Genomic DNA, 17,229 nt, shown 5'->3' on the forward strand with positions numbered 1-17,229 from the left:
TCAAAAGGTCGTCATTAGACGGCCTAGAGGTAAATCAAACCCTTGCGTCCTGCTCGGTAAATCCATATGGCGTATTTCTCTGGTAATGGGAAGATTGGCTCTTACTGACACCAAATTAAATCTTTACTCATTTTGTTTCAGTTGGTAATGCCCAGAAGTTCCCCTACAGCAAACTATGAACTGAATACTCAAAATGGTTATGATTCTACAAGCCTCTCGTTCACAATAAGGGGCTTATTGGAGCTGTCATATGTTTGCAAAGCTACTGGTAATTACCCAAAATTACTAAAGTCTTCTGTCATGAACAGGCAATCTAACTTTGGTAACTCATACTTTAACTGAAAATATTGCTATTTTTCATGTGTACATGGGTTTCTAGGTGATAGACCAGATGGTTGAAGGGGAAAGTAACTTGACATGGTAAAATTTACATTTTTATAAAATAAAGGTAATGGTATCTAATTTGGTTAATATTTAGAGTAATGTTTTGTTTGTCATTCTATTTTAAAGTATATGTTACATGTAAGGCCACAGAGGGCCAGAGATTTGAGGTCTGAAGTACACAAAACGGCCACTAGATGGCACCTGACAAAATGAAATTATCCTTAATTTAGCAACATTAGTTATGGATCCCTATTAGCTGCTGTCAAGGCAGCAGTTACTCTTCACGGGGTCCCGCAAATTAAAGGCAGTTCTATACAATAAAACTAACATTACATTACTAAACAGATTTGACAAAATAGTAAGGGTTTGCACTCAGGCCACTACTCTACTACCACATATCGACAATGCAAAATCCATGTGTATCTATAGTGCATATGTTATTGTGTCTGTGCCTATGTGTCTCTTCACAGTCCCTGCTGTCCCATAAGGTGTATTTGATCTATTTTTAAAATCTTATTTTACTGCTTGAATGAGTTACTTGATGTGGAATAGTAGCCATGTCATGGCTCTATGTAGTACTGTGCACCTTCCATAGTCTGTTCTGGATTTGGGGACTGTGAAGAGGCCTGGTGGCATGTCTTGTGGGGTATGCATTGGTGTCTGAGTTGTGTGCTAGTAGTTTAAACTGAGAGCTCGGGGCATTCAGCATGTCAATACTTCTCACAAATACAAGTAGTGATGAAGTCAATCTCTCTACTTTGAGCCATGAGAGATTGACATGCATCATATTAATGTTAGCTCTGTGTACATTTAAGGGTGAGCCGTGCTGCCCAGTTCTGGGCCAATTGTAATTTTCCTAAGTCCCTCTTTGTGGCACTTGACCACATGACTGGACAGTAGTCCAGGTGAGACAAAACTCGGGCCTGTAGGACCTACCTTGTTGATAGTGTTAAGAAGGCAGAGCAGTGCTTTATTATGGACAGATCTCTCCCCATCTTAGTTACTGTTGTACCAATATGTTTTGACCATGACAGTTTACAATCCAGGGTAACTCCAATAAGTTTAGTCTCCGCAACTTGTTACATTTCCACATTATTCATTACAAGATTTAGTTGAGGTTTAGTGTTTTAATTTTATGTCCCAAATACAATGCCTTTAGTTTTTGAAATTCATGTATTTAGGACTAACTTATTTCTTGCCACCCATTCTGAAACTGAATGCAGCTCTTAAGTGTTGCAGTGATTTCACCTGCTGTGGTAGCTGATGTGTATAGTGTTGAGTCATCAGCGAACATAGACACACAGGCTTCACTCAGCGCCAGTGGTAATTCATTAGTAAATATAGAAAAAGTAAGGGGCCTAGACAGCTGCTCTGGGGAATGCCTGTCTCTACCTAGATTATGTTGGAGAGGATTCCATTAAAGAACAACCTCTGTGTTCTGTTAGACAGGTAACTCTAGATCCACAATATAGCAGGGGATGTGAAGCCATAATACTTACGCTTTTTCCAGCAGCAGATTATGATCAATAACGTCAAAAGCTGCAGAGAAGTGTTTAAAAATATTTTTTTTATGTTTCTGTATTAAATAATTTAACCTTTATTTAACGAGGCAAGTCGGTTACAAACAACTTCTTATTTACAATGACGGCCAACACTGGGCAAATTGTGCACCACCCATTCTCGAGTTTGTTGAGCAGAGGCTGTTTATGTTTTGGTTCTACAAAGCTGTGTCCATAATAACATACAACAATCAATTAATTGCATTCAATATATTTTTCTTCTCTATGCTGCCTGCAGCATGATCTATTTTGCCTGTGCGCATATGACAGACAGTTCTTGGTCGGAGCACATCACCAAAGGATTGCATATTAATCTTCCTGTATAATTCATGCGGCCAGTTGGTCAAACTAAGAACTAATATGAGTCACTCAGAAAAAAACAAATCATGAGTCATGACTCTTGAGTCAGTAAAAAGTTGTTCCAAAAGAATTAATTGTTCTTGAACTGCACGTCATTAGCCAGAGGTGGCACCACAGGGTCCAAGGTGGTGTGGCAAAATGTGTAAGTGTCTTTTCTGGGGCGTAGAGTGTTTCCTGATCTCATGACCTGGTCAGGTTTATCTCTGGGTCCTATTCGTAGGCCATGACAAAATATTATTGTTTTAGGCAGCTTCCCTTTTTGTCTGTGCTATGACTATAGGACTGAGAGTTTTCTTGTCAGGTTATGTGGATTGGAAACACTCCTGGCCTAAGGTGGATCAAACTCTTTCAAACTACCACAAACCTTGCTCTTACTCATTATGAATCTGATACCAAAAGAGCCAGAGACAACAACTTCAATGGACAGCATACTCTTGTGTTTAATTAACTTCCATAGCAGGGATGAGCGTTATGCAAAGAAAAGTTACAATGTCTTTAAATATATATTTCCCTCTATGCATAATGTTAAGCAATAGACAGACAGGTTTAAATTTTATGACATAATACCTATTATTTGTTCATCTGACTACAGTGCTCTTCTACAATTATTCATTCTAGGAGATTTATGAAAGGCAGAGTTACAATGAAGACAGTACACGTTGTAATCACTTTTTTTATGCTCAAGTCATAAAAGCACTAAGCTATTGTTGTCCTGGTCTCCATCTGGTCCACCAGAGGTTTGTTTACTAGGGCTCACTATAGGAACTGATTTCCTGTAAAATCCAATTATTCAATCAATAAATCAACTTCTTTCAACATTTTAATTGAAAATAATATCCCCTTTTCATGAAGTAGATTTTATTGAATGTCATTCATTCTATTGCACTATTCTAACCGAACATGCATTACCAGTTCATATCAGTAGGTGTCACTATACACTAGCTAGTCGAAAAAGACTGATGCAATGATAGCTGCCTGTCTCTGTACATGTGAAAGTTTGGTTGTGTTAGCTAGAATCCATCAATTCATTCTTTCTGCATTAGCCATCTATGTGTTATGGTTGGACAAGTGTGTTTTTTAGCTTTTTTATTTTAAAGACAGTGAAATTTGCACCACAAACATTTGTAAATAACCACCAGAATTGGAATTAAAATAATATGCCAACAAACATTACTGGACTAACCTTTTCAGGAACTTCAATATACCTTGGATTTGGATAGCAGCAAGAGATCGTTTCATCTTTATCCTGTGCCAAACACATTTATTCAGTGAGTCTATTGATAAAAGTCACCTCGTCCGAGAGAGATTTACATGGTTATCAAAACCTCACGCCAAGGTAAGCCAACACGAAACACAGCCCTTATTTTAAGTGTTTCTAAAATCCTCTATGGGAAAAATGAATGGTGGAAAAATGTTTGGAACCATCACCCTGTTTGACGGCTAGGTTTTATAGGTATTATGACACCTCTACTATTAACACATAGAAAGAATCAGGGCAGCTAGGTGTCTCACTTCCGTTTCCGGTGACATGCATTGAAACATGGCTTTATTTTGCAAAATATCTGTGAATTAACAGACTTGTTTTCAAATAATTTTCAACATCACATTCAGGTGTGGGACGTTCACGGTCTAACAAGGAACAATAGCAGGTCTATTTTGCTCCAGCAGCTGGCATATTCTGTCCATTCACAATGAATCTGTGGGAACATGGCGGCTCTCAACACCCGACAACAGAAAGAGGTGATTGTTAGTGAGGAAATTACCCCCGACCAACCCTGTCTGTCTCCAGAAAATAGTACCAGTCAAAAGTTTGGACACAGCTACTCATTCAAGGGGTTTTCTATATTTTACATTGTAGAATAATAGTGAAGAAATCAAAACTATGAAATAACACATATGGAAACATGTAGTAACCAGAAAAGTGTTAAACAAATCAAAATATATTTTATTTTGAGATGCCTTGATGAGAGCTTTGCACACCCTTGGTATTCTCTCAACTAGCTTCATGAGGTAGTCACCTGGAATGCATTTCAAATAACAAGTGTGCCTTCTCTTTCTTTCCTTAATGCATTTGAGCATTAACATCCCCACAGCATGATGCTGCCATAACCATGATTCACTGTAGGGATGGTGCCAGGTTTGCTCCAGACGTGACACTTGGCATTCAGGCCAAAAAGTTCAGTCTTGGTTTCATCAGACCAGAGAATCTTATTTCTCATGGTCTGAGAGTCTAAAGATGCCTTTTGGTAAAATACAAGCGGGCTGTCATGTGCCTTTTACTGAGGAGTGTCTTCCGTCTGGCCACTCTCCCATAAAGGCCTGATTGGTGGAGTGCTGCAGAGATGGTTGTCCTTCTGGAAGGTTCCCCCATCTACACAGAGGAACTCTAGAGATCTGTCAGAGTGATCGTCAGGTTCTTGATCCCCGCCCGGACCAAGGCCCTTCTTCTCCGATTGCTCAGTTTGGCTGGGCGGCCAGTTCTAGGAAGATTCTTAGTGGTTCCAAACTTCTTCCATTTTTGAATGATGGAGGCCACTGTGTTCTTGGGGACCTTCAATGCTGCAGAAATTTTTTTGGTACCCTTCCCCAGATCTGTGCCTCGACACAATCCTGTCTCGGAGCTCTACAAACAATTCCTTGGACCTCATTGCTTGTTTTTTTTGCTCTGACATGCACTGTCAACTGTGGGACCTTATATAGACAGGTGTGTGTGCCTTACCAAATCATGTCCAATCAATTGAATGTACCATAGGTGGACTCCAATCAAGTTGTAGAAATAGCGCAAGGATTATCAATGGAACAGGATGCATCTGAGCTCAATTTCGAGTCTCATGGCAAAGGGTCTGTATACTTATGTAAATAAGGTATTTCTCGTTTTTGCAAAAATGTCTGAAAACCTGTTTTCACTTTGTCATTATGTCGTATTAGGTGTAGATTTATGAGGGGAAAAATGTATTGTATCCATTTTAGAATAAGGATGTAACATAACAAAATGTGGAAAAAGTCAAGGGGTCTAAATTATTTCCAAATGCACTGTATCATACTAAATGGAGGGATACAAATTGACATTCCAAATCCTACAAATTTCCCCTGAGGCCCTTGTGCACAGTCATTTCACAACATTTCTTAATGCAATCCGGGGAGAAACACACTTTGAAAGCAGCTTTCATGGCCACTGTTAAGAGGGAGATCCTAGCTTTCCATTACTACTACATTTATTTCTGCTCTTAAAAATATGTGAACTGCACCATTTTAAAACATGAGTTTTTAGAAACAGCTTGGTTTAGGCGTTACAGGAGGTATATGTGTCACGTCCTGACCAGTAATAGGGGTTATTTGTATTGTAGTTTGGTCAGGACGTGGCAGGGGGTATTTGTTTTATGTGGTTCGGGGTGGTTGGTTGTTTAGAAGGGTGTTTGATTTATTATTTCCGGGTTTTGGGCTATGTTATGTGTTTTGTATTTCTATGTTCATTCTAGTATTAGTATTTCTTTGTTTAGGTCATTGGGCGTTGGACTCTCAATTGGAGGCAGGTGTTTCCTAGTTGCCTCTGATTGAGAGTCCTATATATAGGTATGTGTTTGTGTTGGTAGTTTGTGGGAGGTTGTGCTAGGTATAGCCTTAATGTCCTGTTAGTCAGCATTGTGTTTTGTGTCCGTGTTTATTTTGTTTTTTCCTTCTTTGCCAATTCAATAAAAGAAGATGAGTGCACATAACCCTGCTGCGTTTTGGTCCGACAATGATTTTTCTTTATCATCTGACGAAGAAGATTGTGACAATATGTATACATCAATGCATCGCTTAGCCATTCTAGCATCGTCCAGAGTGGCTTGCCAAGTGGTTGTTAGCAAGCTGACAGCAGGCTAGGTATCAACAGCCAATCCAGAACATGTTGGAAACTATAGTGAACTTCTATTGGTCAATCGTGCCATGATATTGCCGAGTATTAGCATAAACTTCATGGTTTCGTTCTGTAAGCCGGAACAATGGGCAGCATTGAATTCAACGGACACGGTACTGTGCTGAAAAACCAATTGAAAAATGGTAATCACCGCCAGAGGGCTAAATTTATTTTATTTGTATTTTTTATTTAACCGTTATTTGACTAGGCAAGTCAGTTAAGAACAAATTCTTATTTACAATGACGGCCTACCAAAAGGAAAAAGGGACGGAGGCTAAATTACATAAAAATATATGACAAAACACACATCACGACAAGAGAGACAACACAACACGACATAAAGAGACAACATAGCATGGTAGGCAGTAACAGAATTCTGTTGTAACAGATAGGCCTACATTATTCAGTGTTTATACATCCTTGGCTGAGTACCAGTGGAAAGTTTGGGACAGTCAAGTCAGCAATAGCCTATGTTGCCAGCAACAAGATAATGTTTTGAGTTCATGATCTAGCTAATGATTAGCTCACTGGGGTAAATGAAGATGGGCACCCCATGCTACAGGTTATCATGCTTATTGCTAAATAACACACCTGCCAGATAATATGGACCGATATGGTGTTGGGCTCATTTCTAGAAGGGAAAATTATATTTTAGATCGTGTCAGCATAATTTTATTTTCATTCATTTTGGAGTAATAAAATCAGTCTGAAAAGTCCAAAGTAATTAGCCTCTCTGTTTCCAGGTAGACCAATACAATACTTTTATTCATAATAGAATCTTCAGCCTATTAGGACTGGATATGAATTCCTATACAAGGTATGGGTCCCATTATGTCTGGCGAAAACCAAACACTGCATTCCACAGTAAGAACCTCATACCAACGGTCAAGCATGGTGCTGGATGTGTGATGGTTTGGGGATGCTTTGCTGCCTCAGGACCTTGATGATTTGCCTTAACAGAAGGAACCATGAAATCTGCTCTGTATCAGAGAACTCTACAGCAGAATGTCAGGCCATCCGTCTGTGAGCTGAAGCTGAAGCGCAGCTAGGTCATGCAGCAAGACAATGATCCAAAACACACAATCAAGTCTACAGTCATGGCCAAAAGTTTTGAGAATGACACAAATATTAATTTCCACCAAGTTTGCTGCTTCAGTGTCTTTAGATATTTTTTGTCAGATGTTACTATGGAATACTGAAGTATAATTACAAGCATTTCATAAGTGTCAAAGGCTTTTATTGACAATTACATGAAGTTGATGCAGAGTCAATATTTGCAGTGTTAACCCTTCTTTTTCAAGACCTCTGTAATCTGCCCTGGCATGCTGTCAATTAACTTCTGGGCCACATCCTGACTGTTTGCAGCCCATTCTTGCATAATCAATGCTTGGAGTTTGTGGGTTTTTGTTTGTCCACCCGCCTCTTGAGGATTGACCACAAGTTCTCAATGGGATTAAGGTCTGGGGAGTTTCCTGGCCATGGACCCAAAATATTGATGTTTTGTTCCCCGAGCCACTTAGTTATCACTTTTGCCTTATGGCAAGGTGCTCCATCATGCTGGAAAAGGCATTGTTCGTCACCAAACTGTTCCTGGATGGTTGGGAGAAGTTGCTCTCGGAGGATGAGTTGGTACCATTCTTTATTCATGGCTGTGTTCTTCAACAAAATTGTGAGTGAGCCCACTCACTTGGCTGAGAAGCAACCCCACACATGAATGGTCTCAGGATGCTTTACTGTTGGCATGACACAGGACTGATGGTAGCGCTCACCTTGTCTTCTCCGGAGAAGCTTTTCTCCAGATGCCCCAAACAATCGGAAAGGGGATTCATCAGAGAAAATGACTTTACCCCAGTCCTCAGCAATCCAATCCCTGTACCTTTTGCAGAATATCAGTCTGTCCCTGATGTTTTTCCTGGAGAGAAGTGGCTTCTTTGCTGCCCTTCTTGACACCAGGCCATCCTCCAAAAGTCTTCGCCTCACTGTGCGTGCATGTCCAATGAAGCCTTCTTCATAAAAATTGAACCGCTCTCCTTGAAGTTCTTGATGATCCAATAAATGGTTGATTTAGGTGCAATCTTACTGGCAGCAATATCCTTGCCTGTGAAGCCCTTTTTGTGCAAAGCAATGATGACGGCACATGTTTCCTTGCAGGTAACCATGGTTGACAGAGGAAGAACAATGATTCCAAGCACCACCCTCATTACGAAGCTTCCAGTCTGTTATTCGAACTCAATCAGCATGACAGAGTGATCTCGAGCCTTGTCCTCGTCAACACTCATCACTGACATGATGTCAGCTGGTTCTTTTGTGGCAGGGCTGAAATACAGTGGAAATGTTTATTTGGGATTCAGTTTATTTGCATGGCAAAGAGGGACTTTGCAATGAATTGCAATTCATCTGATCACTCTTCATAACATTCTGGAGTACAGTATATGCAAATTGCCATCATACAATCTGAGGCAGCAGACTTTGTGAAAATTAATATTTGTGTCATTCTCAAAACTTTTGGCCACGACTGTACATGAAAATTGATTTGGAATGGCCTAGTCAAAGTCCAGACCTAATCCCAATTTAGATGTAGTGGCAGGACTTGAAATGAGCAGTTCATGCTTGAAAACCCACAAATTACGCTGAATTAAAGCCGTTCTGAATGCAAGAGTGGGACAAAATTCCTCCACAGCAATGTGAGAGACTGATCAACAACTACAGGAAGCATTTGGTTGCAGTCGTTGCAGCTAAAGGTGGCAATACCAATTATTGAGTGTAAGGGGGCAATAACTTTTTAACACAGGGGAATATGGTGTTGCGTAACTTGGTTAATTAAATAGATAAAATTAAGTATCCATTCTTTTGTTATTTGTAAACTCATGTTCCCTTTATCTAATATTATGTTTTGGTTGAAGATCTGATAACATTCAGTTACAAAAACGTTGAAAAATAGAGAGAATCAGAAAAGGGGAAATACTTTTTTTATATAAACACTGAGTGTATAAAACATTAAGAACAACTTCCTAATATTTCATTGCAAACGCCCCTTTTTCCCTCAGAGCAGCCTTCTACAGGGATGCTGGCCCATGTTGACTCCAATGCTTCCCACAGTTGTGTTAAATTGGCTGGATGTCCCTATGGGAGGTGGACCATTCTTGGTACACACGGAAAACTATTGAGTGTGAAAAACCAAGTGGTTTGGTGGTGATTTTCTAAACTGTTAGTTAGACCAACAGTTTAAAGAAATATTGGATAATATTGTTATTTGAGTTGTGATTGTGGTATATTGGCCAAATGATCAGGAAAGTTGTTGGTGTATTATACCTCCAACATTCATCAGAATCAACCATATTACAGTTATTTGTTTAAACATGCCTTAGTAAGTTACATAGTATATGATACTGCTGTTTTCTCATTCTTCCCTTTTTTTCCCTGGTCTCAGCACATTTTCGCCCACTCACCACGGTCAAGTCTGTTTACACAGTCATGAGACCGAGACTCCTTCCACCATTGTCACGGTGATAGCAGAAAAGAATGGCCTTCAGGCCAAAGATGGTGGGTAATTGAAGGCAGTTCACTCAGGCCTTTTACCATTGTATGCTTAAGGGGGCGGGGTTCTCCATAGACACCAATGCGATAGCGGTCTGCTTAGTCCTTGACTTCCATTGAAACAGAACCATTGAGGGAGTGGAACATCTCGCTTCCTCTTCTGTCTCTGCTTGAGACTCCAGAATGCTGAGTCACAATGACAAGGCAGAAATACAGCCAGGGCAGAGCCTGAGTCATTCCATACTGTAGTAGAACCAACAGGAGGTTATGACAGGAGGACTGGGAAGGAGGGAGGGAAATAAGAATAGAGGGGGAGGGGGAAAGAGTACAGACTAAAAACGCTGTGTCACCCTTCAGAACTTCAAAAGAAAGAGTTCTGTAACGGTTAATAATTGACAGTGTTACTATCACTTCTGTTTATAACTTTAACAAGAACATTCTTAGTTTTTACAGTAAAACTGTAATGCTAAGAGATGGATAAAAATGTACAGGGTGGGTACCTGGAGGAAAATGGGGGAGGGTCATGCTTTTCAATTTCAGTCAAGAGGACGGTTCAGAATTTTTTAAATCTAGTCCAGGGGAGGGTCATGTAATTTGTAATTATAGAAATTTCAATATTTCTCAGCGTTTTAGAATTTGTTGCTTATTAGGCTATATATCTATGTATGCCTGATTCCACCCGGTTCTCTGCTGGAAATGCAATATGAAGTATGCATATAGGCTATTTAGCGTGGTCTCAATCAAATGATTCATAGCCTATAGGCTATAGGCTATGAAGTGCATGCTCAGAGAAGCACAGAGCAAAGTTATATTTCTAAGATAGCTGCTGGGATCGCGTAAATAAAACTAGACTGCATTACACACTGCAATGGATATTCCAACCCTAAGGCCTGTTCTGCCCTTGCTGATCAAAACCTTTTTTTGTGCTGCCTAACCAATCCTGTGGTGTGTAGGCCTACAGTGCAGTTCAGGAGGAGAGTCAAAGAATTCTTCAGAAAATTGTTTTTTATTAGGCGAGTCCAAAAAATGCAGTATCTTGCACGTAGACTAGCCTATAGCCTATGTTCTGTTCAGTTTGAGAAGGAGAGCATTTGAGGACCGGAGGTCAACTTTGATAGCTTGCTACTACTATAATTGATTTTAAGAAAAACAATATGTTTCTCGCCCATGATGTACCGCCGCTGGAGGTTCTGGACTGCGGGCCGCCGCTGAAGACTCTGGACTGCGGGCTGTCGCTGGAGGGTCCGGAAAGTGGCCGTCGCTGGAGGTTCCGGACTGCGGCCCGTCTCAGGAGGTTCCGGACTGCGGCCCGTCTCAGGAGGTTCAAAAAATATAAATATATATGTCCCCCCACATCTAAAACCAAAGTTGCGCCCCTGGTAATAATAGTGGGAGGGAGCAATAGGGAGAGAGGGGGAGGGGGAAAGAGTACAGACTAAAAACGCTGTGTCACCCTTCAGAACTTCAATAGAAAGAGTTATGTAATGGTTAACCATTCACAGTATTACTTACTGTTTATAACTTTTTGCGGCTAGTCACATGATGGACCCGGTCGTGACCGTAACAACAAGTAAAAAAAATAATAACAGACCGAGATGAAGAGGTCAAGGCGAGAGCATTTACTCTGCCCAAAATCTGTCCGCGTGAGATAAGGACATTTATGTGTGGAGGTATATAACAGAGTGTCAAATTACTTAAGGATTTTGATCGAATAGAAGTTTCGTAATGGTTAAGCTTTTACAAAAGCTTTTACAAACGCCGACACATATATTATATGTTGATGCACGTTGTACTCCGGCAACTTTGAGAAAAACGACGTTTAGTTGTGCGTGTTATTTACACGCGTACCTGCCCTCTCATTGGTTATAATCTTGCCTGTCTTCAATCGTTGAGCACATGTATTTCCATTGTTAGAGTGGTCACTCGTCTCTCTTGTTAATATAATAAATAATCTTAGCTTTAGGTCATGAGGTGTATGAGTGGGCTCGTCGTCAAATGATCCGCCTAGTTCCTGTTGAAATTCTAAAGGTGATTGGCTACGCTCTGTGAGGGTGGATTTCACTGACGCGTTCCGTTCGGAACAATAAATAGAGGGAACAAGGCTCCTTCCACTTCACAAGTCTGAGAAGACGCATGAAGAAGTTCTTGCTTCAACAGTGATTGAACGGAACTCCTCTGCCTTCGTCCCGTTATTATAGAACATTCCGGATTGATAACGTAACACTTACTTGAACTATAGTAGCAAAATAGTCGAAGGAACTTTATTTTTGTACATTTCATTTTGATATAAAAGAAAATCTGCCAAGATGGAGTCTCAGATCCGCCAGAACTATCACCACGATTGCGAAGCTGCCATCAACCGGATGATCAACATGGAGATGTTTGCCTCCTACACCTACACTTCAATGGTAAGGAGTCTACCAAGATGACCGTTTTGTTGATCTACCTGTGTATTATTATTCCTGGGCCTAAATGCCATTTTTCACCTGACTTTTCTACAGGCCTAGACAATTAAAGAACCAAGAAATGTAACTCCCTCTAGTTCATATTTGAGTTTTACTTTGTTAAGAACTTTCAGGTAGATATAGCATTCAAATGAAGCCGGGAATCTATCCTACCTTGGACAGAGCGCGTAACAACTCCTTGACGGGTTAATTGTCAGGTTACCAAGTAGACTACAGGCTAGACTGATTCATGCCTTTGTCATCACGTTTAGTTGCCACAACAAGAACATAATGCTGTTATGTTTTTTTTCTATTAAACAGTTTTATATTTATCCACCTAGGCTTTCTATTTCTCCCGTGACGATGTGGCTCTGCCTGGCTTCGCGCATTTCTTCAAGGAGAACAGCGACGAGGAGCGGGAGCACGCCGACAAGCTACTCTCCTTCCAGAACAAGAGAGGTGGACGCATTTTACTCCAGGACATCAAGGTGAGCCCCTGAGCATCTAAAAACACATTTAGATTGTAGACTGATAGAAATGTCTTTACTCCATGGAGTGTCTACAGCATTAAGTTTATCTAGAGAACCTGGAGTAGTCCTGAACATACTGTCTCTAACCACTGAACTGACAGTGTGAGGGGTGTTACTCTGTTCACTTTATCCTAACCTTAATGTCTGCTAGTAGTCCCTAACACTTCTGTGTTCACTCTGTCCTGTGTAGAAGCCAGAACGTGATGAGTGGGGCAATGGGCTGGAGGCCATGCAGTGTGCTCTGCAGCTGGAGAAGAATGTGAACCAGGCCCTGCTGGACCTGCACAAGATTGCCTCTGACAAGGTTGACCCCCATGTAAGTTATATTGGAACTGCACATACCATGTATTTATCACATAGAATACAGGTACTGTCCCAGGAGATGAGCAGGTTGTTGTAGCTCTAACTAATGACACAAGATTGTGTGACCTGCTTCACACACACACAATAGTCCACTGATGCACACTAGACACACAATGCAGCTAATGCCTAAGTTTGCATAAGGGGTGGCAGGTTGCCTAGTGGTTAGAGCGTTGGTCCAGTAACAAAGGTTGCTGGATTGAATCCCCTAGCTGACCAGGTAAAAATGTTCTGCCCCTGAAGAAGGCAGTTAACCCACTGTTCCACGTTAGGATCTCATTGTAAATAAGAATTTGTTCTTAACTGACTTGCCTTGTTAAAAAAGCTGGAAACACTCTGCACTTATGCCATTACCACCAGGCTCTTGTTACTGTATCTACAATATTCTGTTATTCTCTTGTCTGACCTGTGTTTTCTCTCTTTAGCTGTGTGACTTCCTGGAGACCCATTACCTGAACGAACAGGTGGAGGCCATTAAGAAGCTGGGTGACCACATCACCAACCTCACCAAGATGGATGCTGTCAAAAACAAGATGGCAGAGTACCTGTTTGACAAGCACACCCTGGGAGGCCAGAGCTAAACCACTTCCATCCCCAGGCTACGGCATCCAGCCTCAGACCAGGACTCCTGGCTTCTCTGATAGATCCTACTGGCTTTGTGTTTAGAGGGAGGGGAGAGTGTTAAACTGGTGCAGTGCAACACAGCTGTAACATTGAGGTGTTTTTGTTGACAACACTATTGTATTGGAGGCAAGGCATCTTGTAAAACAATAAAAAGAAAAAGCATTGACTTGTAATGGATGTTGTAACAGTCTATTCAGGTTCTTTGCTCCGTCTTACTGAGCATCTCAATACCCAGTGATAAATACTGACAGTTGTAGAACTACTAGTGACTGAGGGTCATAACAATAAAAATTTAACATGAGGTTTATAAAGGACATTACCTGTCACCAGAAGGCACTAGTAAAATAAATGTTAGACATGTCAATTAAGGGCCCAACTGTCAACGTTTTACCCATAAGTGGGTAACTAGTCAAGGTGGACCTTCACTCAGCATCTCAGGTCATTAGACGACCTAGAGGTAAATCAAAACCTTGCTTCCTGCTCGGTAAATCCAAATGGCGCAATTCTCTAGTGATGGTGAAGTTTGGCTCTTACTGAAACACAACTAAATCTTTACTCATTTTGTTTCAGTTGGTAATGCCCAATAGTTCCCCTACAGCAAACTATGAACTGAATTCTCAAAATAGTAGTGATTCTACAAGCCTCTAGATCACCATAACCGGCTTATTGGAGCTGTCATAAGGTTGCAAAGCTACTGGTAATTTACCAAAATTACTGAAGTCTTCTGTAACAGGGAATCTAACTTCGGTAATTTATACTTTAACTGGGAATATTGCTATTTTTCATGTGTCCATATAGTGCATGGGATTCTAGTGGATAGACCAGATGGTTGAAGGGGAAAATAACCTTAAAGTGTTTTATCAGCAGTGGCATTTTCTATAATGGCTACTCATCCATTTTTCTTTACACAACTGCCACCAACATTTACAACCATGAAATATTGACATGGTAAAAATATTTTTCACTTTTTTTTAAATTAAATGTGATAGCATTCTTTAAGTTGGTTTACATTTAGGGTAATGTTTTGTGGCTTTGTCATTCTATTTTAAAGTATATTTTACATGTGATAAGGCCACAAGGAAGGCCAGAGAGTTGTGATAATTTGAAGTATCCAAAAAGGCCACTAGATAGCACCTGACTAAATGACATAACTTGACATTTACCAACATTTCTTTATGGATCCCTATTAGCTGCTGTCAAGGCAGCAGTTACTCTTCATGGGGTCCAGCAAATTAAAGGCAGTTCTATACAATAAAACTAACATTACATTACTAAACAGATTTCACAACACATTAAGGGTTTGCCCTCAGGCCACTTCTCTACTACCACATATCTACAACACAAAATCCATGTGTGTGTCTATAGTGCATATGGTATTGTCTGTGCCTATGTGTCTCTTCACAGTCCCATAAGCTGTATTTTTATCTAGTTTTTAAATCTTATTTTACTGCTTGAATGAGTTGCTTGATGTGGAATAGTAGCCATGTCATGGCTATGTACATTTTTAAATTTTAGTCATTTAGCAGACACTCTTATCCAGAGCGACTTACAGTAGTGAATGCATACATTTCATACGTTATTTTTTTTCTTCCCGTACTGGTCCCCCGTGGGAGTCGAACCCACAACCCTGGCGTTGCAAACACCATGCTCTACCAACTGAGCCACACAGGACCAGTACTGTGTAGTACTGTGCACCTCCCATAATCTGTTCTGGACGTGGGGACTGTAAAGAGACCTGGTGGCATGTCTTGTGGGGTATGCATTGGTGTCTGAGTTGTGTGCTAGTAGTTTAAACTGACAGCTCGGTGCATTCAACATGTCAATACTTCTCACAAATACAAGTAGTGATGAAGTAAATCTCTCCTCTACTCTGAGCAATGTGAGATTGACATGCATAATGTTAGCTCTCTGTGTACATTTAAGGGTGAGCCGTGCTGCTCACTCAGTTCTGGGCCAATTGTAATTTTCCTAAGTCCCTCTTTGTGGCACCTGACCACACGACTGGACAGTAGTCCAGGTGCGACAAAACTAGGGCCTGTAGGACCTACCTTGTTGATAGTGTTAAGAAGGCGGAGCAGTGCTTTATTATGGACAGATCGCTCCCCATCTTAGTTACTGTTGTATCAATATGTTTTGACCATGACAGTTTACAATCCAGGGTAACTCCAATAAGTTTAGTCTCCTCAACTTGTTACATTTCTACATTATTCATTACAAGATTTAGTTGAGGTTTAGTGTTTTAATTTTAGGTCCCAAATACAATGCCTTTAGTTTTTGACATTCATGTATTTAGGACTAACTTATTTATTGCCATCCATTCTGAAACTGACTGCAGCTCTTAAGTGTTACAGTGATTTCAACTGCTGTAGTAGCTGATGTGTATAGTGTTGAGTCATCAGCGAACATAGACACACAGGCTTCACTCAGCGCCAGTGGCAGGTCATTAGTAAAGATAGAAAAAGTAAGGGGCCTAGACAGCTGCTCTGGGGAATGCCTGTCTCTACCTAGATTATGTTGGAGAGGATTCCATTGAAGAATACCCTCTGTGTTCTGTTAGACAGGTAACTCTAGATCCACAATATAGCAGGGGATGTGAAGCCATAATACTTACGCTTTTTCCAGCAGCAGATTATGATCAATAACGTCAAAAGCTGCAGAGAAGTGTTTAAAAATATATTTTTTATGTTTCTGTATTAAATAATTTAACCTTTATTTAACGAGGCAAGTCGGTTACAAACAACTTCTTATTTACAATGACGGCCAACACTGGGCAAATTGTGCACCACCCATTCTCGAGTTTGTTGAGCAGAGGCTGTTTATGTTTTGGTTCTACAAAGCTGTGTCCATAATAACATACAACAATCAATTAATTGCATTCAATATATTTTTCTTCTCTATGCTGCCTGCAGCATGATCTATTTTGCCTGTGCGCATATGACAGACAGTTCTTGGTCGGAGCACATCACCAAAGGATTGCATATTAATCTTCCTGTATAATTCATGCGGCCAGTTGGTCAAACTAAGAACTAATATGAGTCACTCAGAAAAAAACAAATCATGAGTCATGACTCTTGAGTCAGTAAAAAGTTGTTCCAAAAGAATTAATTGTTCTTGAACTGCACGTCATTAGCCAGAGGTGACACCACAGGGTCCAAGGTGGTGTGGCAAAATGTGTAAGTGTCTTTTCTGGGGCGTAGAGTGTTTCCTGATCTCATGACCTGGTCAGGTTTAACTCTGGGTCCTATTCGTAGGCCATGACAAAATATTATTGTTTTAGGCAGCTTCCCTTTTTGTCTGTGCTATGACTATAGGACTGAGAGTTTTCTTGTCAGGTTATGTGGATTGGAAACACTCCTGGCCTAAGGTGGATCAAACTCTTTCAAACTACCACAAACCTTGCTCTTACTCATTATGAATCTGATACCAAAAGAGCCAGAGACAACAACTTCAATGGACAGCATACTCTTGTGTTTAATTAACTTCCATAGCAGGGATGAGCGTTATGCAAAGAAAAGTTACAATGTCTTTAA

At 40.5% G+C, this 17,229-nt stretch overlaps 1 protein-coding gene across 1 annotated transcript; it reads left to right on the forward strand.

The window, feature by feature from the left end:
- Positions 1-11,821: 11,821 nt before the first annotated feature.
- LOC106600763 (ferritin, middle subunit) lies at positions 11,822-13,872 on the forward strand. Its single transcript, XM_045714923.2, has 4 exons — positions 11,822-12,149; positions 12,527-12,673; positions 12,906-13,031; positions 13,501-13,872. The coding sequence occupies exons 1-4, from the start codon at positions 12,048-12,050 to the stop codon at positions 13,654-13,656; spliced, it is 531 nt and encodes a 176-aa protein (XP_045570879.1). The 5' UTR covers positions 11,822-12,047; the 3' UTR covers positions 13,657-13,872.
- The last annotated feature ends 3,357 nt before the right edge of the window (positions 13,873-17,229 follow it).

The sequence above is a fragment of the Salmo salar genome, chromosome 03, assembly GCF_965601325.2.
Source record: "Salmo salar chromosome 03, fSalSal1, whole genome shotgun sequence".
Taxonomy (NCBI): domain Eukaryota; kingdom Metazoa; phylum Chordata; class Actinopteri; order Salmoniformes; family Salmonidae; genus Salmo; species Salmo salar.

Bases quoted from the DNA above. Each gene is read 5' to 3' on its own strand.
- LOC106600763 (XM_045714923.2), top strand. From the start codon at position 12,048: ATGGAGTCTCAGATCCGCCAGAACTATCACCACGATTGCGAAGCTGCC. The intron at 12,150-12,526 runs GTAAGGAGTCTA...TTATCCACCTAG, and splicing joins CCTACACCTACACTTCAATG to GCTTTCTATTTCTCCCGTGA. The intron at 12,674-12,905 runs GTGAGCCCCTGA...TGTCCTGTGTAG, and splicing joins TTTTACTCCAGGACATCAAG to AAGCCAGAACGTGATGAGTG.